General features: G+C 38.8%; 1 protein-coding gene across 1 annotated transcript in view; it reads right to left on the minus strand.

The window, feature by feature from the left end:
• Positions 1 to 23,206, minus strand: part of LOC104026622 (potassium voltage-gated channel subfamily KQT member 1) — a 518,395-nt gene that overhangs the window by 212,039 nt on the left and 283,150 nt on the right. Inside the window, exons 13-15 of the mRNA XM_075718092.1 lie at positions 6,761 to 6,836; positions 3,043 to 3,137; positions 2,006 to 2,046 (exon numbers count right to left, since the gene is read on the minus strand). Coding sequence (XP_075574207.1) covers positions 2,006 to 2,046; positions 3,043 to 3,137; positions 6,761 to 6,836 — 212 coding nt within the window. The remainder of the gene's footprint in view (positions 1 to 2,005; positions 2,047 to 3,042; positions 3,138 to 6,760; positions 6,837 to 23,206) is intronic.

Consider the following 23,206-nt stretch of genomic DNA (forward strand, 5'->3'; position numbering starts at 1 on the left):
GCAGGCTATCTTTCCAAGATGTGGCTGGTACATCAAGTTGCTGTGTAACCTCAGGCCCATAGGTAGATTATTCACATTGCTTCTGTTGTCCAATATTCTAGTGTAGGCTTTGCATATAAGTTGCCCAAGACTGAATCAATCATGGACACAACCCCATGGCTCTTCCTCAGTTCTTTAGACTCTTTCAACACTTGAACACTTCAAACACTTGTTCAAATCCACAGACCTACCTAAGATCCTCCCAATGGTTGCTATGACCCTTTTGACCCAAGATTTGGTGAGACTAAACTTCCTGAACATCTTCAGCTTCCCCAGCTTCTCAGAACATTATTTCACAATTAGCTTCTTTGCAGCCAACATTTCTAGTTATTCCTCACCTCTGAAACAAGAAGCTGTTTCATTAAAAGTGCCTCTAACACTAGTCTTTTTGAGCACAAATTACAGTTCTAATTTAGTAATGTTACATTTGAAATAAAATAATACATTCTTGGAGGTAAGCAAAATTTTTCCATAAATTTAGCTTGCACATTGTGGAATGAATTCCCAAGCATAAATATTTATAGATGTATTCAAGCTGACGGATTATTTTCCTGTGGTTCAAAACCAGCTCAGCTACAGGGAACGAGGATTGTACTACTGAGTCTTCTGCAGCAATTAGACGTTAAAAATGTGTTTTGAGTGATGCTCTTCATTCTGTTAGTATAAACCATTTTAACCACTGATAATATGGCATTTTTTAAGGGCTCTGAAATAACTTTGGCACCCCAAGTGCTCAAAGTCACTTGGGGATATAGGACTTCAGTTCCTAAGTCACTTTTGAGCTTGTAGGGACAGAGAATGAGATGGGGCCTCTGGAAATTTGAGGTCAATCTCTTGCGTTAAAAAATAAACACTTCTTTCAGTCCTTCCCATACAAGTACTCAGATTTCTGATCTCCATGATTCCCACTAGAAGGTTTTCCCAGAATCTCACCACTGTGCATGGCCAGGGACTTCCCTCCTGGCCATATATTTTCAGCTTAAATGTATTTATGGCTATACACAAACTTTTTTTATTTCTGCTTGCCCTGTCCTTTCCCTTACGCATTTCTCTTGCCTCACAGGTAATTACTCCCCTTGCAGAATTAAGACGCAACCCTTTCCAGCCCTTTGTTTTGCTAGGTTAAAAAAAGCAAACTTCTGTTTCCTACTAATAGAATAGTTTCTCCTTTTCCCTAGTCATCCTAGTATTTCTGCCCTATTTTTGTTGCAGTTAGTCTTTCCTAAAGATGTGGAATCAAATTTTTGCACAATATGCCACATAAGGCCTTACCAGAGTCATGTGCAAAGACATATATACTTCCCTGTATGTCTTGAAAATCTCTCTCCTGATCCTAGGAAGAGACAAATTTTTTCATGGATATATCACAGCATTTTCCTACATTCAGCTGGCATTTGCTTACAATCAATTAGCAGACCAGTCCTTTCCTTTTCTCAGACACGCCAAACTGTTCACTACTATTAGCATGTAGGAGATTTTTTTTATTAGTTTCCCTGTGGCTCATCTTGCATTTTTTATGATTGAATTTCATACCACTTCTATCACTGTAGCTTTCAAGGCTACCCCAGTTCTTCCTGAACGATACCCTTGATCTTCCTTTGAGCTTTCCAAAACTGACATCCATAGGTTGTTCAGAAAGGAAGAAATCTTTTTAAGTGGAACCAACATATGTTCTAACCCCAGCACAAAAGATTTAGAAGGAATATTTCTGTGGAAAAATTTCCCGCAAAATGTTTCCAGCTCATTGCGCACTGATACACATTTTTAACATTTATTTCTAATTTCTATTTACTCCGCTACCACCTGAATGCAAGGTATTTATCTTTCCACAGTCGTTCCAGGACTTATTAAAAGAATTATATATTAATGCATAATTGTCTGGATTATAAATCCGTATTACTATAGCCATGGGTATTTTCACAAAGTTTTGAAGCTAATAATTTTTCATAAAATGCAGTCACGATACCTGGGAGGAAAAGGCCTGGCTTTCCCAAGGAATGGTCCAATCTGAAAAGCAAACAGAGAATTACCAGCAGTGCAATTACCAAGCAACTTAAACTCTGTTGCTAGGAAAAGCATAGGAGCATAATTTACATGAGAATTTACAGTAGCTTTAAACCAAAACAAAGAAAGCAAAAACATGAGACTAGCATGATTTTCTGCACATACAGTCAGCAGTTTAGTTCTTTAAAGTTTTTTTCCAAAATCAAACCATATTATTATTGTTATTTTCATGAGTACTATTATTTTATTTCTTAAACTTTCACGTTGTGACTAAAACATAGTTATCCAGTGTCATATGTAATCTAATAACAAAGACTATACAAACAGAATGGCTTCTTAATAACATTTGTAACTATTCCTTGAATTTCATGCAGGCGGATTTAATATCTATATATGTTGACACAGTAGATTCCATTCAATAGGAATTTTTTTTTTTTCATTTCATTTAAGGGCCAGAGGAGTTCAGTCTGGTGTCCCAGTCCACAGTGTTAATTTGTAAAGAGAAAAGCACTTTGTGCTGAAACAGAAGAGAATAGTTTTGTGGCAAAATATTTCAGCTGCAATCCCCAAACTTGGAGAAAGCATGTGCATGGAGGAATGCGAGAAAGGAAAAGTTCCAGATAGAGAGGGAAGCACAAGTGAACCAGATTTCTCTCAGTTGTGGTGAACCACAGAGAAGGAACAGAAAGGTAAATCATTATTTGAAAAGTTTTCCTTTTCTAAGAAGAGGGCAGAAAATCTCACTTTGTACTATAAAATTCACAGCATGGACCTTAATTTCTTTTAATTTCACTTGGAGGAGGAGGAGAAAAGGATAAAGGATAATTGTAAACTTGGTCATAAAAAGGGTTAAAAATGACTCCAAGTTAAATCCTCTAGATATTGTGCTCCCTGTTGTGCTTGCAATTTTGGACAATTACTGTTCATTAAGTACACATCTCTCCTAAAGCCAGCTGGCACCAGAGAAATCAAATATTTCATGAAGTAGACAGCGCCTACCTTCTTTGAAGTTCTTTTATCCGAACCATCATATTGAGGTGTCCTTGTGAGTACTGTTCAATCACATCACGTACATCATACGGTTTCCGAGCTTGCTGTGAAAGGAGTCATACATGAGATTGAAAGGTAAATATAGTTTAAACTTGATTTTTATTTCAGGCAGGCCTTCATTCTATTTTTTATCTTCCAGAGGTTATTTGCTTGCCATTTTGCAACAGCTGTTGCAATGAATAAAAAATATGTAGGCACTGTAGGACTGTATATTTATTGTGGAGATGGAGCCAAATGATTCCCATTACTGTCAGTTAGAGTCATGTCTTCATGTTACTTCATACTAAGCAAAATGTTAGACCTTCGCAGTGTATTTACAAAACACAAAACCAAGATATATAATTTATCTGAGACTATCATGTGTGATATCTCTTGCGTCATTCCAAAACCATATGTTAATCATAATGTCAGAGGACTGAAGCACAGAGATAGGCCCAACTCATAACACTTGGACCCAGAATCAAACGCCTCTAAAGACTAAAGATGTCTGGTGACAGAAATATTATTGCTTAAGTAACTGGGAGGATAGATGCTTTGCATAAGTCTGAGGACTGCTGCACATAGATGTTGTTTGCACTTCTTTGTCTTTAATGATACCTACAAGGTCAGAAAAAAAGGTGCAATTCAAATAAATAAAAAAGGACAGATAAAAAATGTAAGAAAGCTAAAATCCCGACATCTGCCCAGCTTTATTCCCATTCTAATGAGAACCCATATGCTTCTGCCAGGCTCTGGTTTCTTGATATAACACATGGAAGAATCTTGAAACAAGTCTAGCAAATTTGCATAAAGTGATGTGATTACAAAAAGCACAGCATGGTAAAATTTTATCAAGTAAAATTAATGTATGTGTGTGTCGGAATAAACGAAAATTATGTCCTGAAAATAGCAGCATTTTCAGAGCCATACCAAGCCCTATGGGAAATGTGGGGCAAGATGTCTCCTTTTTGGCTCTGACTCAATAAAAGAAGAAAAAAAAGAAATGTAAACTGCAAATCTAGTAATTGGAAATTACTGAAAACAGCTCATTAGTCATCTTGTTGTCTGTTTCCACTCTGTCACAGCTTCAGCCAGAGCCATTAGCATGCACCACTGCACACATGCATTGAACACCTACAGTATGTGCTGGAGTCATGCTTGGAAGGCAGCCACAGGATCCTAGAAATTTCAAATGAAAGCATGGAACTGGAATGGAAACAAATCCTGTGAAATGAATGAAGATGCAAAAGCTCTTCATGATAAAATGCCTTTCTTGCGTTCAGCCACCGGCACTTACCTGCATTATTACTTTCAGAAGAGCTCATGGCTTTGGTAGTGTTCGTGTACATTTGTGCGCATTTGTGAGAAGAGATACTTTGCGGGGGAGGGAGGTTTCAGCTTTCAGTTTATTGCCTTTTTTTTTTTGCCTTCCCCAGCTTCACATTTTTGCAGACGCTGACACATCACTATTTCTGGCCAGAAAAGCAGCCTATTGTCTTCACCCAGAGAAACAGTGCCAGTATCACTCTTTAGATTGACTAGCAGGGGTGCTTTGAGAGCATTTTGGCTAAATCCTCTGTCCTTTCCTTTGGACACTCTCTATTTAAACACGATGCATGGCACAGAGCCTAGATGTGCTGGGGATTTTTCCCCACCTCCCTCCCCTCTCCCCCACAGGCTACTATGTGCATAATTAATTCTACTCATTCCGAATGAAATTTCTTTTCTCCCTCAAAAGAAGTCCTCTATCTGTTATCCCTTTTACCAAATCATCACCTCTGAATCCTATAGTTGCAAAGCACTGTACACTGCAGTCTGCCTGAGTCCTCTCTAAAGTATAGCAAAAATTCCTTCCAACTTTCAACATTTTTCTCTCCTCTTTTCCCATAAAGCTTTAGATCTGAGCATCTTCTGTCCTGCCAAACTTTGGCACAATCTCTTGTCATGTTTTTATTAGGAAATGCTAGTACAATACAACTTAAGGAGGGAAGTAGTGGGCTTCCAGGGAGGTTTGGTAAATGCAGAACTTGGAGAACTTGTTTAACTTTGATTCTGTCCGTTCTCTCTGTAATCCCAAATCCTGGCCATTTGGGCTCAGCTTTCTACACCCAGCATGCTTAAAGCTCCGAATGCAAAACTCCTAAATAATATTACCCAGCTTTGAACTTCCAAAATCTAATTAGCATGGGGAGTCCTATGAGCTACATTTCACAGTCCCAAGAAGAAAAAAAAAAAAGGAAGATAATTCCTTCTTCTTCTTCTTCTTCCCTAACACTAACACCAACTCACAGAATCCTCTCCATAGACTGATCAAGTTCAGTTTTTAAGGTTTGGCATGACTGCTATTGGCTGACAGCTGACAGCTCCAGAACATTAGGTCTCTGGTGGTTTGAAATATCCTAATTTTTTTCCTAACTCATTTATACACTGATTTTATTTTCCAGGAATGGTGTCTTTAATTTCCCTTCTTTTTTTTTTTTTTTTTTTTTTTTTAAATTTTCCATAGCGTTTATCTCTCTGGTGTATTTACAATATAATCCTGCTCTCCTGTTGTTTGCTGAGTTAAACAAACTGACTTCTCCTAGTTTTCTTTCATAAGGTAAGGTCATCTGAAGATACATTTCTGCATGAGCTTGGGAATTGTATGTGCTATTCTGTCTGCTCTAATTCAGTCTTCCGAGTGCTGTGAGCTTATCTCAGACTTCTATCCCTTGCAATTAAGTGCTCAGCCCTAATCAAACTTGCTTGAAATTTAGGTTCTTGCTTTATCTTTTTAAAACCTCTTCAAAAGGATTATGAAAGTTGATTAACTTGCAGTGGACTGTCTTGGACAAAAAAGCATGAACCTTCAAATGGAAATAACAGGGGCTTTGAAAATCAGGCCAGAAGTTAATTATTCATTTCCATGGCATCACTAGCACATGGGCGATGAGAATGATGATACCAGAATCACATTCCAAACAAGTTTTATCATAGTGGGCCTTAGTAAACAGGCAAAATAAGACATTTTTTCCAATGCAGCACGTTTAGTTCAAGCGCTCTGTAACCTGATTGAGAAGTTTAACTTCAGACTTCATAAAGACAGCAAATTCCCAGAGGGCAGATGCTCCACAATTTTATAAAATATGGCCTCTCGATGATGTCCCATTCTGGGAAACAAATTTGGAAATGTGGGCCACAAATGTGAAAGCAACTTTACACAGCATAGTACTCGTCAGTAAGGTCTACGGTCTGTGAGCCATACACAGCACGCAATTAGTTGAACATTCTCTAACCAGTCATTAGATGAGTAGTATAGACAGTAACACAATTTTAGCAGACACTCCAACAGTCTTTTCTTCACTTCTTCTAGTAGATGGGTAAGTAGTTTATATATTGGTCAGTATAGTAAAACAAAAAAACCAACAGAACCCCAACAAAAGAAATGCAGTAAGAAAGAGAAGTGAAAAATAGCTATGCTGACTCCACAAATTCAGAAGGTTTTTGTATCGTATTATACCCATGGATAGTCGATAGTTTTGCCCACGCTATGAAAAAATCCACATAGGATCAGTATGAGGCCGAGAGCCTAAACAGTACCTTTGACTTATTACAACCACATGCATGAAGACAAGTTCACTCTCAGAGCACTTTCAATGTCCTATACTTAAGCTCACAATTTGTACTTATGGTTAATGGTGCAGCTTACCTGAAATTTTCTTCTGGCTACAAAATACTGCATTCTCCTGATGACTTTTACAGCTGTTCGATGTGCTTCAGTTAATCTGCCAAGAAAGACAAACACAGACATACACCAGTGGGGGAAAAAAAAGTAGGAAAAATATCTTAATGGAAGATGTTGACTCTAAGCACCAAAATCTACAAATATGTTTTATGTCTACAATGCAAAATTGTAGTATAACACACTGTGTGTGCATGTGTATTTTGTTTTGTTGCTTTACCCTCTTGTATACTGTGGTTCTGAGTACAAAAATCTGATAAGTGAGACAATGAAAGCAGGTGTACAAAGATAATACATGTGGAGGGGATTAGATAGGATTACTGTCAATGCATACAACCGGCATCAGTTTGAAGAATGTGAAAGGTTTTTAGAACCATGACTGCATTCCTTATTTTGCATTTATTGAGTGTTTGCCCATGAGCTTTATTGCACAGAAATTAAGTCCTTTAAAAAGTACTTTGAATTCTCTAGGAAGGAAAGAAAAATTCAAGTATCACATCTAAAAAAAATAATATTAACCCAGCACACCCTCTCGGCACACACGTGTGTGTGTGCATGTGGCTGGCTGTATTGGTATTTAAACACAGAACTGGACATATTATAACTTAGCAACACCACTTCACCCAGAAGATACTGTATTTGCAGGACGTTAATTGTGCCACTTGGGTGACAATTAATTACCATGCCCTCTTATTTACGGTGAATTTTGGAGGGGTAGAGAGATAGCAGGAATATGGTAATTATAAGAACAAGTATTTTATTTAAGGACTGACTCCTTCCCCATGGACTTCTTAATTCATTCAAAATGAGTGAACTAAAGAAAACAAAATTTTCCTTCCAAGGAAGCCACATTGTTAGGAAATCTATGTTCTATACAGACATCATCTTTGACATGTGATGATAACCCTAAGAAAGCTTGCCAGCAATTTTCTCAAGTCTCCTGAAAACACAATCTGCCGCCTCTTCCCAGTGTATCTGACTGGGGAAAAGGAAGTATTGGCTAGGCCACCTACTTGGATGCTACAGTTTAGAGATAAAGTCTTTAAAAAGTGGAAAGATTACAGTGTATTATTTCAAAGTGAAGTGAAAAAAAGCTAAACAAACAGGGACTGTTTTTAAGAATTAGCATAATTTTTCATTTTTACAATTTCTCTTTAACAAAATTAGTGCTTCTGTTTGAGTGAGATACCACAGCCACAGGAACAGGGTTTTTAAAATAAGCTTTCATTAGTTTTTTCTTGTTCTTTCTATTTCAAGTCCCAGTTTAATATTAAATATATGCACAAATATGTGTGAAACTCAGGTGTCTATGCTACATGTATCCTCACACTTCATACAGCTATGTATATTCATGCACATATCTCTATATATGCACTCAACACATGCAAACACACAGAAAACAATGCAGGGTGAGCATGATTCAAGAACCATCATTGTTATATACCATCAACAGCATTGCTAAGTACGAGTCTTTGCATTTGTGTAATCCATCAAAGGGATTTCAGAAGTGTCACTAGTGGACTACCAGTAGTTTAGCCTACAGGACCTTTATTATGGTGTAAGAAAAGCTCTCAGCTTGACACTCAGGGCCCCAGCTGAGCTCCTGTGGCTAGTGACTAGAATGGAAACAACATTTTGCTTGTAAATGGCACATACTTGATAGAGAAATCTTTGTCAGTCCGTACAAGTAATACATATATATATTTATAACCAGAAAGAATCACAATTTAAGGTTTAGGGTTTAGCCTACCTCCTTGGTGTACCAGTTAAGATAAAATCTTGAACTTATGCCCTAGCTTTAAATGATGTGAGACTTCATATATATATACTTAAGAGGGTTTTTTTTAGTGTAATCCATATGAGATGGTTCATGCATTGTTTAAACAGCCTCAAGTAGATAAGCTTAAAGAAGTCAGAGATGGAAACAAACTAAGGCAGTCATTTCCTCCTAATTCCCCTCCTTCAGCAGAAATCAGGGCTACAGAACTTTTTCCAATGTGTTATCAAGTTTAAGTATCCAAAACCATGAGGCTGACTCTTGGAACCTAATGCACTGTTGAACTGGCCTCATTTTTAGAGAGAAAAGTTATTTATTTGTGAAATACAGCAAAGAAAATCACCCGACTATAATTCAAAAGCACTTGATATTGGCCTGTTCCAACTGGCAAAATTCACACCAATATCATTGGAAGCAAATTCTGAAAAAGAAGTTACTTCTCAGGTTTGATGGTCACTAGTATTAAAATGAGGGACAGAAAAACATGAAACCTGGCTTTAATGGAAAAAGGTGTGAAAAGGTGCAAATCCATAGTCTGAGATATTTGCATGTGTTATCTTAATTGCCTCAATAAATCCATAAGGAGCATAGCAGCTCTAGATGACAGAGAGCAGCTCTAGATGAGTTAATCTCCCTGCTCTGTAGAGTAAGCAGAGCTATCCTCCTGACAGGGGGTTGTGGCAGTGTGGCTCACTGTGATCCTAAACATTTTTTGAGATTTTAGCTGATTTTCATAGTTTCCTAGCACTGGTGTCCAGAACGGGTAATTACAGCTATTACTGGCCAGGTTACATTTATCCCTGTATTTAGCCCAATACATTTATCCTGCTAAGCCTTATATTTTAGCCCAAAGCCTTGGATTAGACAAAACCCTTTCAGCCTTGAGGGTGCCAGTCTGTTACATGCCAGAAGCATACAACAGGAGAGAACAAAAGGCCAGAGATGCTTTAGGTCATGCTTTAGTAATGCTCAATAGAAACACAACACTGCTTGCAGTCAATCTCCTAGCTATTCTGAGATATGCAACTCATGAAACAACAACCCAGGGGGGTTGTGGTGGACACCATACTTGCACACTCTTTCCACGGGGCATTTTCCACTGACAGAAGACAGAAACAGACTGATCTTCACAGGTATTATGGTGCCTAACTCCCATGGAGGTGAAGATTTAACCACTTTGATAGCTCTAACTGCCAAATGAAGTCAGTAGGACCTGAGCACTTGCTCTAAGTAGGAATATGGGTGGGTGGGTGACCACACCTCCGCCCCTTTGAATGCAGCCAAGCTCTCCTGCCTCTGTGCAGCAGAGGGCAGTGGCACACACACACACACAGATGCTTTCCAGTACATTAAAAAACTATTTAAATTGTTTAAAAGCTTTGCCTGTAAAACCAAGCATGAACACTAGACCTCATAAGGATGGGGTCCATGCTGAAGTGGGGTGTTACTGTTGGGTGGGTTGTTTTCTGTGTATGTTTTGCTCAAAAGAATATAATTATAGTTTTATTGACAGACAATGGTGTACTTTCCCATCTTTTAACCTCAACAACAGGTAAGACGGTTTTGTTAAAACCTTCCTCCAAAAGACTGTAAAGGAGAAAAAAATGGCATTTGAACAGAAGTGATCAGGGTTTTGGAAAGTTATGAGCACATAAAAAAATTAATAATGGAAGCTTGTAACAACTGTAACTATAATGGATACCATGAAGTGTCTACTGAAATAACATATACTTGGATCCATAAATGATACTGACATCATCTATAACTACATCTTCAAGTAGGACCCAAGCCTTGGACCTGCTTGCAAAACAGCATGTGTTCCTTACCTCTCTGTTAACTGATTGCTCATCTGGATGCTCAATTTTAAAGCAGCCAAACCTATCCGTAATTACAATGAGCCTTTCCGAGTTTGGCTTATGGGCTGTCATATCACTGTGGCAGGACAGGGGAAAAGAGAAGCGGGCTGAAGGCCTGGAACGTATATGTTAACAAGCAGTCCCTATCCTGATCCGATGTTGAGTAACTCTCCGGCAACTATTCCAGAGGGTGAGGGGGAAAGGGGCCCCTCTTTGCTGGCTGACTCGACCTTCCCCTCTGCAGGTTTTGAGTATGCCTATGTGGCTGCAGAGCCTGGTGGGACAGCTGTGTGCCAAGGAGGCACTGCAGCCCCAGGTTTGGTCCTCTGCTCGTGGCTCAGAGAGCACTGTGAAAAGTCACTAATTTTAGCTTAAAACACTTGGATGCATTTAAGACTTTTCTTTTTTTTTTTTTTCTTTTTTTCAACTGCAGAAAGGCAGTAGCCTAAGCCAAAGGAACCAAACATTTTCAGTTGAAAATAATTGAACCAGAGGAGGAAAGACAGATGATCAAATCCAAAGCAACTCTGGAAACTGTCCACAGGGATTTTTTTTTCTTTTATTTTTATATACCACTCTGTTTGTTAAAAGCTTGCGTTGGCCAGTTCAAACCTACTCTTTTTCTTCTTCCTTTGTATGGAGTCCGATAACTCTCAGCTTAATGTGCTTTGGAACAGCCAGGGAATATTTTAAGTGAAAAACAGGTATGGAAACAGACCCTAAACCCAGGCAAAGTTACAGCTATTCCAGGCCATGCTGAGGCACAGCTCAAATCTCCAAACAAGCCTGTTTTCAGTGTGATGCACCTTTCAGTCCAGAAGCATTTTTTAATCATTAGAGTTTACTTCAGTGTAGAGACAAGGGGAAGGACTTTATTCAGGCTGTGCTGCAGGATGGCTGCAGATAGTGGAACGTGCATTCCAGGCTGGTTTTCCTGCTGTTTATTCAGGTGTCGTGAATTAGAAGAGTTATTCAGTGTAACGTAACTACTTTGATCATGAACTGTGGAAAATAAAGGCCACTTCAGCAAGGTCAATTATAGCCCTCTGTCCCAATTTGCAAAACTGGTTTGAGGATACATGCTTATGGTACTTGGATTACTGCTGAGCTTCATTCATTTGTTAGGTTTTGATTGCTTATGTCGTGGTTTAACCCCAGCTGGCAACTAAGCCCCACACAGCCCCTCGCTCACTCCCCCCGCAGCGGGATGGAGGAGAGAATCGGAAGAGTGAAAGTGTGAAAACTCGTGGGTTGAGATAAAGACAGTATAATAAGAAAAGCAAAAAGAAAAGCTGTGCGCACAAGCAAAGCAAAACAAGGAATTCATTCACTACTTCCCATCGGCAGGCAGGTGTTCAGCCATCCCCAGGGAAGCAGGGCTCCATCACATGTAACAGTTACTTGGGAAGACAGACACCATCACTGAGAGTGTCCCCCCCTTCCTTCTTCTTCGCCCAGCTTTATATGCTGAGCATGACATCATATGGTACGGGATATCCCTTTGGTCAGCTGGGGTCAGCTGTCCCAGCTGTGTCCCCTCCCAGCTTCTTGTGCACCCCCAGCCTACTCGTGGGTGGGGTAGGGTGAGAAACAGAAAAGGCCTTGACTCTGTGTAAGCACTGCTCAGCGATAATGAAAACATTGCTGTATTATCAACACTGTTTCCAGCACAAATCCAAAACACTGCCAGGTACCATTTGCTATGAAGAAAATTAACTCTATCCCAGCCAAAACCAGCACAGCTTAGCAGGAAAACACATATGAAGTCACACTAACTCTATTTTAATATTGATCATTGGATAATGTTGTAACTCCTGCCCAGAGTAACATACAGCATGATCTATTCTGGGATTGTTCACCTGACATTAGTTTCTACGCCAGCGCAAACAGTGATTAGGTCAGTGATGGCAACTGAAATGTAAAGAAGTTATTTGAGAAGCTCAGCCCTCCATCTGCCTTTTTGTTTTCCCATCACATTTGATTAAGAGTATTCCCTGGCTCTGTTTCTGGGAAAGAACTTCCATTCTCAGTCATAACTTTAATTTTTCTCATGCACAATTATCTCAAATGGGCTGATATTTTATTAGGTAAAATATAAAGCAAGCCTTATTTGCACTGAAAACGTTACCAGAATCAATGCAAAACATGAAATGTTGGCATCATACGGTACTTTTAGTCTCCAGATGCACACGGCACAGGCCGCTCACTTTCAGAGGTGAGATTTTTCATTAAACTGCAGATTCCCACTGTTACTGAAGGACAATATTTAGCAGAGATGAATATGACCTATATTCAAATGTAGCTAAACTGTGTAATTATCCCGTCATGTGGATAGCATGCACTAATAAGTTGTTGGGGAGAAGAAGGGTGGGAAAACAGAAATCATAAAGGACATAAGATTAGAGAGTTTATTACAGACAGGTGCAGCAGTTTGTCCATATGCAGTCACATGTACTATGTGGACCTTCTATTGATGGAGACAAGTGGTGGAGAGAGATGGTTCTCGTTGCAAGAACCATAAAGAAAAGAAGCTTATATAATGTGTTTTAAATACTGAGGGAAGTCACTATGTCCAAATGAAAAAAAAAAAGAATACCAATAAATGAAAATAAAATTAGTATTGCCTTCAGCTAAGCAAAGCCAGACAAAATGCTTCGAGTCTTTTAAACCACTTGAGCTAAGAGAAGGTTGCAGTTTGAATCTGACATGCAAACACCTGGAAACGTCAAGCAATTATTCTGATTCTAGAGCTCACCTCAACCCAGGAGCAGCAGAGAAGTACAACGTAAATATAACAGAAGTGGTTTCCAGTCTTGTAACATTTCATCAAAGCCTTGTGAAGAACAGATACTTCTGGAGAATTTCCACCACTTACATGATGGAAATTTTATAAGATGTCATTTGCACTGAAACCTGAGAGAACATTTCAGAAAATGTTGGCACAACTCTTTCCCTTTATTTGTAATCACAATCCCACCTTAAACCTACCTCATCTCTATTCTAACCATATCCTTATCTGAACCTTTTCTTTTCAAGCCCATGTTTGGCTTAAAACTATAAATAAATTAGGATTGGCTTCTCTCAAAACAGAGCAGCCTGGAGGCCTATTTGGCTTCACCAAGCTCTGCTGACAGCCTCATTTTATGAAGGAATGCTGCAGATTCTGCAAATCCCTCCTCAGCAGGTACAGTCACAGGCAAAGTAGGAAAGAGCACAGAGGTGACATGTTCATGGGAAGCTGCATTCTGGCATCTGGTTATTTTGCTAAAGATTTTGTGGCATTTGCTATCTCCATCCGTCCATCACCATACACACTGCTGCCTCTCTGAATTCATTCCAGAATGCAATTGTCTCTGCTTCTACTTGCCTCTCTAACCTGGCCTTCCCTGAAGCGAGCGAGAAAGAAAGCAGATTTCATACAGCAGTCTTCCTAGGGATTGACAGGTAGGACAGGCGGGGAAGACAGGTAGTGCAGGGACAGAAGAACAGCTCTGAGGAGAAACTGTTAGAAGAGGAAGAACTAGGACATCATTTATAGGAAGCAACTGGCAAGACAATATATTGGCAGAGGAAACACCATTGGGAGAAGCAGCAATGCAGGGTGTTTTCTTGATGTTGTCCATGAACGGAATAAAAAAAGTAGAAAGCTCCTGAAAATAATCAGACGTGGGTGTAACCTGCTCACTGAATGTGATTTAATGAGGAAGAAAACCCCTTGAACTTTGAGTTGTTTCTCTCAACCCTAGACAGTTGGAGTTTTCAGTTACAAGTTTGTTCTGTAATATTACAAAGTGGGTTTATTGAGAAAGTGGGAGAAAAGCTCTGTGTTAGTCCCTTGCTAATTAAAATGCATAATTAAAATGAGTAATTAAGCTTACTACAGAATGCTCTTGTGTCTGGGAGCCCAACTGCCCTTGAACAACAATTCATCCGCTGAACTGTCTCTGAGAACTAAAGTAACCATTGGATATTTTGGTTACATCTTTCCTCTATGTTTTGTTGGCAGCAAAATAAAAGTGCCTGGTCTCTTTTCTGCCATTTTATTTCTTCCATTCTTCCTGCAGTGTCAGAACAAACAAGATGATGTCATAGGGATGTCTTTTCAGTGTGGAAATACAAACACAGAAAGATTTTCCTTTTTTGTTCTGAGCAAACAGCTTCTAGAAATTGCCTCAATAACTTCCTGTATTAGCGCTGTACCATGACTACTTCTGGTCCCAGGATGGGTGAAATGCTCTTGTCTCCACGCCAATTCTCATTCGCTTAGAAAACAGACTCTAGCCAAAACCACCTTCTTGGGAGGTGGACAAATGCCGACAGACAATGGCACGTTTTTACCCCACATATTACAACAGTTGCTGATCCTAGCATATAAAGGTATTTTTTCACTTCCCTCGCCATAAGACTTGGTCTTCATCAATTCACCTTTTAAAAAATGCCAACAGAACTGAATGCCTAGCTAGTAAAAGGCTAGAGACAGCCATTACAAGCCCAAACAACCTCCCAGCAGAGGAGATGCCTTTCTGGAATCCGAATAGGCTTCCAAGTGGTGCAGGAGGAACTAGAATGGTACAGCCTTATTTGATGGGCTCTGCTTTGCTCACTTTAAAAAATGCCACAACCCAAATTAATGAACTTTAAGACTTCATTTTCCTCTTCACTGTATTCAGCATTTATGGGAACAACGTAGGGTTGTTAATATACACCAATGACTGAGCGCTGTATTTATGCCTCAATGATTTTCTGTCATGAGAATATAATGCCTGGCAAAGACTGATTCTCTGAAATACCAGTTTGTTTGGGGTCATTAATCTTAATTCCTATCTTGCCTGAATAGGAACTGCATAACAGTCAAGTCAGGGAATAGTTCTGAGAATTAAAACTTCAATGGCTTTTGGGCTGCCCAAGGCTTTACATTTCTTTTAAAAAATAAGTAATTAATTAATCTGCACCAAGTACTAGGGAGAGACCCTGTGGAATTGAGCAAAATGCTTCTGGTGGTTTTAAAAAACAAAAAACAGTGGCTTTTGGCAGGATCTTTCATTAGTAGCTCTTGTGATTTAGTAGTTACAGCAGGGGCTATGGAAACACAACTCCTGGGTTCTTGAATTGATTGATTTAACTGGCCTCTGGCTCTCTGGGTGATCTTGTGCAAGTTCTTTTACCTGGCTACGCTCTAGTTTATATGTCTATAAAGTAAGTGTAAAACCTAAGTTGTGGTGGTGTCATGAAGCTTACTTCACTGAGGATTTTAAGGCAATTAGTGGTCCCAAATGAAGACGTACTTTATTTATAGAATAACTCAGCAGAAAAAAAGAGTAGTGACATGTTTTTCCCTTAATGATGATAAGGAACAAGGGAGACTGATTTGCAGGCTTGGGGTAAACTGCCATGTCGCTGCCCCCTAAGCAGAGGCTGTTTTCCAAAGCATTCTCCCCTTTCCACCTTCACAACCTCTGCTCCTCCTCTCCTGAGCACCTGAGCAATCTGTTTGGGAATTAGTTCCCTGTTCACCAGATACTCAGCAATGCAAGACATCCACAGCATCTGAAGCCAAACAGGACCATTAGATCATGAATGTGACCTGCTCAACAGTGCAGGGGATTGCATTTCACACAGCTGCCCTTGCCCTGAGCCAAAAACTTTGTGTAGGACTAAAGTAACTTTCCAGAAAGGCATCTGGCCTTTATATAAAGACCTTTATATACTGTTTAAAAGTGCCTTATTTTTTATTTAAATTTGTCCGTATTCAGCTTCTAGGCTCCTCTCTCCAACTGGAGTAGCAGCAATTTTAGCCTTTTCCAGCCCTGTTTTTGTCCCAGGGACATTCAGCAGTGCCAGATGCACTGCCTCTGGCCTGGCAGGGAAACCAGGCTCTGGTGTAGGAAAGAGAGAGTACTGCTCTCTGGGGAATTGCAAGGAGAGACTGAAATCCTAAAATATTTTTATCATTATTTTTCTGCCTGTGTTTTAAGCCGTGCTATCAGTAATTACAGAGATTCATAATGGAAATGCTTAGACTCGCAGGCTGGAGAATGAATGGGAAAGTCTGCGTGCGGAAGCGTCAGAAAGGGAAAAACAGCACAAAAAGCCCTGTGAGGACGGCAGGTGCTTGTGGGACCTGGACCACCAACATCACAGCACATTTATCAGCACGCAATCCAGGAACACAGAGGAACAGGTAGAGTCAGGAACTGCCTCCACCTAGAATTAAAAAGGACTCCAGCCACTCAGAGGTAGGTGATGGTGGGAAAATGCAGAACGGGGCTGGAGTCTTAAGACACCCTAGTAAGGAGACAGAGTACAGAGAATAAATCCTAATGATTCCCAGAGGTGAGAGAGCATGGAGAGGTAAGAGGTCCTGATCACTGTCAGCTCCCAAAGGCAAAAAAGGTTCAGTGGCACTTGGCTGCCATCCTGAGGAGATCCCAGCAGACACAATGAAGACTCAGTAGTGCATTACTTGGCCCTCCGCACAATTGCAAGAAATCCTGAGCAGCACACCTGGATACGTGCAGCTGGGATACAGGCATGGACAGACTGCTTGGGTAAACACATCTCTGTATTTGTGAGTATGTGATTATGACAGTGTGAATCACTGAAACTAGCCATTTTAAAATAAAATCACCTTGCCCTACCCTAATGCTCTTGTATTGAGTTTTGCTACACTGCAACCAGTTTATTCCAGCAGAAAAGATTCTTGAAAGCTAGCTCTAACATTGACTTACTATCTGATCACCTTCAAATTTGCCTTTCAAAGGTCTTGTCAAAACCACATACATTCTCACAATGGCCTTGTGAACTCTCACCACCAAGTCACAGCCCACTTTTGAGCTCCAACACCAGTTTCTACAAACCCACGTGCCAAGAAAGAATATCTCTTTGCCATTAAAGGAACTGGCATTTCAAAACCAGACAAAAATCATGATCTTCCTGTTTTTTAAAATTTTAGTGTCCATAAACTGTTTTGCAGACAACAGTGATCATACTCACAGAACTTCACAGGGAACCTTATGTGGCCACAGACACTTACTATTTTCCCACCTTGTATTTCATGTAAGAACATGCATAAAAATCTTACAGGCCTCACTTGCATAACACTGAAATATGCACTGCTTATCAATAGTTTACTACAGAAATAAATATTTTGCTAAAAGTTGCAAGCATCACTTGTGCAAAACTATCACTGAAACCAGAAGTCTTGCTGAGCTACTTATTTCAAGGGATTTCACTTGCTCAGTGAGCAACTACTTTCTGTTCAAAGATTGTGCATTTTTTCTTTACCTTCAGGAAAAGATGCTCTCTTGGGTTTTTTTTTTCAGCAGACCTTTACTTCAGCCAGTGTATGAACAGAAGGAAAGTGATCATATACCAATTGCTCATGACTTACTATTAAAGAATAGGAAAATTTCTTTTTTCAAATAAGTGAGGAAATCTGTGTCTTCTTGCTCTGGGGAATTCTGATTTTCCTGTCTTTGTTTCCATCCTAACTCACAGGAAAAATATTTTAAAAGTCATTATGAAACAAAAGATTCTGAAAGCATTTGAGCCTGAAATGATAATACATTTCATTTTGTCCCATTTTAATACACATTTGTTTCAAAAAGGAAATATAAAATTAATGCATTAATGCATTTTATCTGGTTTATGCTCTTTCTCCTCCCAGTAAGTGGGACTCTATCCTGAAGACATACACTCTACACTGCATCACCTGGTGCAGAATGAAGACCGCATGCCTTAGAGAAGACGTAAACTGGTTTACAGGATACTATTAAAGAATGGCACATCTATGCTACGAATCCTATGAAACAGCAGACCATGCTGAGCAGATCCAGTTCAAATATTGGTACGGACTTAACTTTGACAATTTTCCACTAATCACAGTGTTCTGAACTGTGCCTACATCAAATGCATTTTTTTTTTAACTCCTTCTGTTATAAACCCAAATTAATAAAACTCCCTCTCCCCCTCAAAATTTTCTCATGCAAAAACTCCATCTTAAATAATTTTTTTCCACCCGAAAGATCATCAGTTCTGTGTTCACTGGAAGTTATTAGCAAATGAAGATCTGATAGAAGCAAAATATATTCAATAGTATTGAGTACATATGAGGTGATCTAATTAACAGGATAATAGCTATTAGTATCAGTGCTTCAAAGTCTCAACCTTTTGGGTTTTGATTTTTTTGTGTGTGTGTTTTGTTTGGGTTTTTTTAATTGGGCCTTGAGGATGCCAGTACTGCAATCAAAAGTGTTTCCAAATAATTATACACTCATTTAAGTGGCTAACCACCTGAATTGCTGTAATTAGAACACTTAATACAAGCAATTAATTATGTCAGCAATGCTGAAGGCTGTTTTTAAGATCCAGATACAGAAATATGTTCAAACAACAACAACAAAAACCCAAAACCCAAAAGGATCTTTATTTCATCTGACACATTTCCACTGATTGTTCTCTGACAACAATCTGAGAACTCCTCTTGGAAGTTCTGTGTAATAATGAAATAAAAACTGGTAACGATGCTATCAAGACTCCCACTGAAGTGGAATTTATTTTTTTTATCCAAGGAACAGACATATAGATGTTGCCTCAAATTAGCTTTATCTTGTCCTTGAGCAATTGGATTTATTCTGAATCTGAAGGAACTTGCTGCAGAGATGAGGAAGCAGCTCAAGTATTCACGTATTCAAGCCCAAAATTTCAGTGCTCAAAAATGTAAAATAGGTCATGACCATCTGTCCATTTGAAGCTGAAATAAGGACATGTTTCTTCTCTTCCAAAATACTTCTGTTATATAGAAGTTTCCCAGTATCCTCCCATCCTCCAACAAGTCCTCACAATATTGAACTGGTTTGATAATGAATTAAAGGCTTAGTTTTCTAAAAGTTCATAAACCTATAGAATACAACCCCATTCCAAAGAAGCCTAACACAATTTATCTTTTTGCCTGGAAATTATGCAAAAAGAAGTTATGCAAAATCTGAGGTTTGGCATAGATTTGAAGAAAAACCACTTGAAACACTGCAATTTAAAGTGAATTTACTTTGACAATTTCAGTTTGCCCAAACCTGAAACTCAAAGCAAACCTCAGGGCAGAAGTGTAAACCAGAACAGATAGAAATCAACAAACGTTTACAAAACACTCCATGAATCAAAGATACTTAACTTCACATGACATGAAGGAGAGGCTGACAAACCAGGAATCAGACAGCAACATTTTCTGAATCTACTTTGTTCGCGTTTAACAAAACAACAGTTCATCTCTCCTATTACCAGTGTTCTCCACCATAAAGCCCCACTAATGTCAAGTTTTAAGCTTCTCTCCCCATCTTAAAATTCACATTATCATCACTTCAATCTTTCTCTCTCAAATTTTCAAGCCTCACGCTGTGAGAACTATAGGGAAAATAAAGCCATTTATACTACCAAAAATCATCTTTAAATTTGTTCTCAGTAGAATAATCACATGCATCTAACAACCTGGTGAACCAGTTGAGTCTGAGTGATAGCTGATAATTTCCCTGAATTATATAGTGTCACAAGTAATAATCAACTTAACCTGATACTATCACTTATCTGAAGCAAAATATCTTTCTTCAAGGGAACAGATCCAGGCAAATAGTTCATAAATACCAGGGTGGGGTTTTTTTCTTCTTATTTTATGTGGCAATTTTTGGTCAAAGAGATGAACAGTTTCAAGCACAGAGTCTTTAAAGCAGCTCTTTCTCTGTTACAAACAGAGAGAGTGCTTGTGTCCTCAGCACATCGGGGGAAATGTTCAGTTTGATCCACAGCACAATGCAGTCCACTCCATTCCTGGCTACCAAAACTGGCCATGTACACCTCAATACCATACCCTCAGGCCTCTTAACTTGTACAGAATATGCAGAGAGCTAAGGACAGAATAAAGAACTAATTTTTAGTATTCTCAAAGATTAATGGAAAATAAGAAAATAGCTCTTCAAAATTTCCATCCATACATATTTGTACATTAGGACATGGCTATGCTACATCTGTTATTAGCTCCTATGCATTCTTATGCTAAAAACCATTCATGACGGAATGAGCAATATACTTCGGACATTTATTAGAATTGAATTACATATTTTCAATGCATCATGAATTTTATGAAATAACATGGGTGAGCACACAATTATTTGCAAATTCATAATATAAGGAACTGGGATATAGCAGCGAAAATATTCACACAACTGTGAAAGATGATTTTTATCTAACAAACCAATACATAAAATAGGCATCCATCTAGGATTTATTTAATGTCCTTCTTTAGATCTCTTATTTCTAACACCTTCGTCTTTCTCCTACTTCTTCCTCACTTACGGGGAAGAGAGCCTTGGCAACTGAGGCTCTGCCATTCTCCTCTCAGCTAGGCTTGCCCCACTTTGCATGGAATAACTAAATATTCACCAAGCCAAAGAACGTAAGCGACTCTCCAGCCTTGTGGTTAAGGCATTCATTGGCCAATGGGAGAAGGCTGTTTAAGTCCCTGTCTCTGTGGGTGTTCCCTTTCAGAGTGGAAGAGCATGAATGGGGCACTGGTTCTTGGCCTCCAAACCCAGAATATTCTGTGATCTGGTGGCAGGGCGTGCTTCTGGGGAACAAAATGCTCAGATCCCTTCAAACTGAGGCAAGAATTGAACCTAAGCCTCTTGCAATGTGGATCCATAATGATATTAAATAACAGAAGGACACTGTTTCTAGGAGCTTTATAATCCTAATCCTCTGCTATTTTTGCATGTCTGCAGGTGAAAAAGGTTTCTTTTTGAATCAAATAAAGAATTTAATCCAACAGGAAATACATTTTTAGTTTTGTGAAAAAATTGAAAAAACGTTCATTTTCATTCAAAGCAAACAGAATATTTTTTTAAAATATTTGGATCAGAAGCTGCAATGGAAAAAAAGAATCAATTTTCAGCTGAGCTCTGGTGGACATACAAAGTCAATGAGTATAACCAAAACCAGTTTCTACTAAGCAAATGCAAATTAACAATTAATTTAAATTATGTGATAAATGGTCTGCAACAGTCTTTAAATCAAGACTGAAGCATCCTGTTGAAGACTGTATTCCTGGCTGACCAGAGTGCAACTCCAGTCTATGTTATGTCAAGACCTAAGATGGTCTAAAAAAATAAAATGCATTAAAACACTGAGCTTATGAATGCCGTGTGGAGATGTTTCCTTCAGGCTTAGAGACTGAAGGAATTCATGTCTGCCTGACATGATGGAAGTTTTCAGAAATGGAAGTCTTCAGAAAGCTGCAGTGAAGGCATTATTTCTGTCCCAAAACTCCCATCAATTTGTGTTTCTATATGAGGCATCGTGGGGACACAGCTATTACAGACTATGGAGACTTGAAAACATTTTGCATTACCAAGGTACTGAAAATGCCCAGGAAGTTTTAAAAAAGGTAGTATCTCTGCATATCGTTTTTCAGATATCTCAGGTCACATGGAACTGCAGTTTTCCATTCCATGCAGCCATAGCATTAAACCCTGAAAGTGTTTACGCACCTCTCCTACACCTTCAAAAAGAGCTTTTTAATGCAAGTGCCTAGAGAAGAGGAACTAGCTAACTTTCCAAATGACTGATGAGAAATACCTGCATAGGCTAAAATCTGATCAGAATTAATGAAGGGTTTGATTCTGTAAACCCACATCTAAGTAATTCTGTACATGAGTTATTTCAATGAACTACATGGGCTGCAGACAGGTATCAAGCTATGTTAAAAATTAAGGTCTGCAAAAATGGTACCCTAATTATGCAATTAAAAGTGATGTTGAGGCAATGTTCTTCAATTATTTATCCTCACCATTTTTGCATGTCTGCAAAGCAGGACAAGTATTGTCAACAATGTATGTTTTCAGCAACAGATACTGCTCTGTCATGCCTCAGCTGCCAAACATAGATAGAGCTGAGCCTGTATCCAAGCAAGGACTGCAGAATCAATCAAGCAGTAATAGGCGGCTGGCACCATCCTACAGGATTCTTACTGCTCCACCTTATCAGCTATAACTTGTTGATCTATATTACATATACTCATTTTATTCACAAGAAAACTGGACATTTTTGAGACACACATATATGTGTATAAACAAACACACTTAATACACTTTCATGAATTAAGCTGAACTGTTTGGTAACTTGCAGAAAATAATTAAATATGCATTAAATTATATGTATAGTTCTAGGTTGTGAGGTTATATATGGAAAAATACAAACCTGATTTATAAGCTCAAAATAATCTCAACAGTGATTTAGCTATATTTTTAATAGCATGAAAATGACTAATTTAAGGTCAAGAGTAATTTAGTTTTGACTGACTTCGCAATCCTTTGTTCTCTGGGTCATGTAAGTGTTGAGTAAATGATAAACCTGTAATTCTATCCTGAGGTCAAGGGACTTCAGAATTTATTTGATATATTGGTCTCCTGGAAAGTTCTTCCAAGGCCAGTACCCCCTAAACTGTGTTTATGAGTTGACTGCATTAATAACTAATACAGTCATATAATATTAGCAGAGGTGGAATTAACCCTTTCAAACAAGAATATGCTGAAATGCAGGATTTTTCAATGAGGGACAGAAAAATCAGATATATCTGTGAGAAGCCATGTTTCTACAGGGTATTGAAAAAGTAACATGAATGTAAAAAGGTGTAGATATCTGACTTCAGGAACAAAATCAGACTGCATCATGAGCATTATTTGGGATAATCCCGGGTTTGTGAAGCAAACGTTTTTACCTTGATATCTTATTGGG

This window comes from Pelecanus crispus, chromosome 1 (assembly GCF_030463565.1).
Source record: "Pelecanus crispus isolate bPelCri1 chromosome 1, bPelCri1.pri, whole genome shotgun sequence".
NCBI classification, from domain to species: domain Eukaryota; kingdom Metazoa; phylum Chordata; class Aves; order Pelecaniformes; family Pelecanidae; genus Pelecanus; species Pelecanus crispus.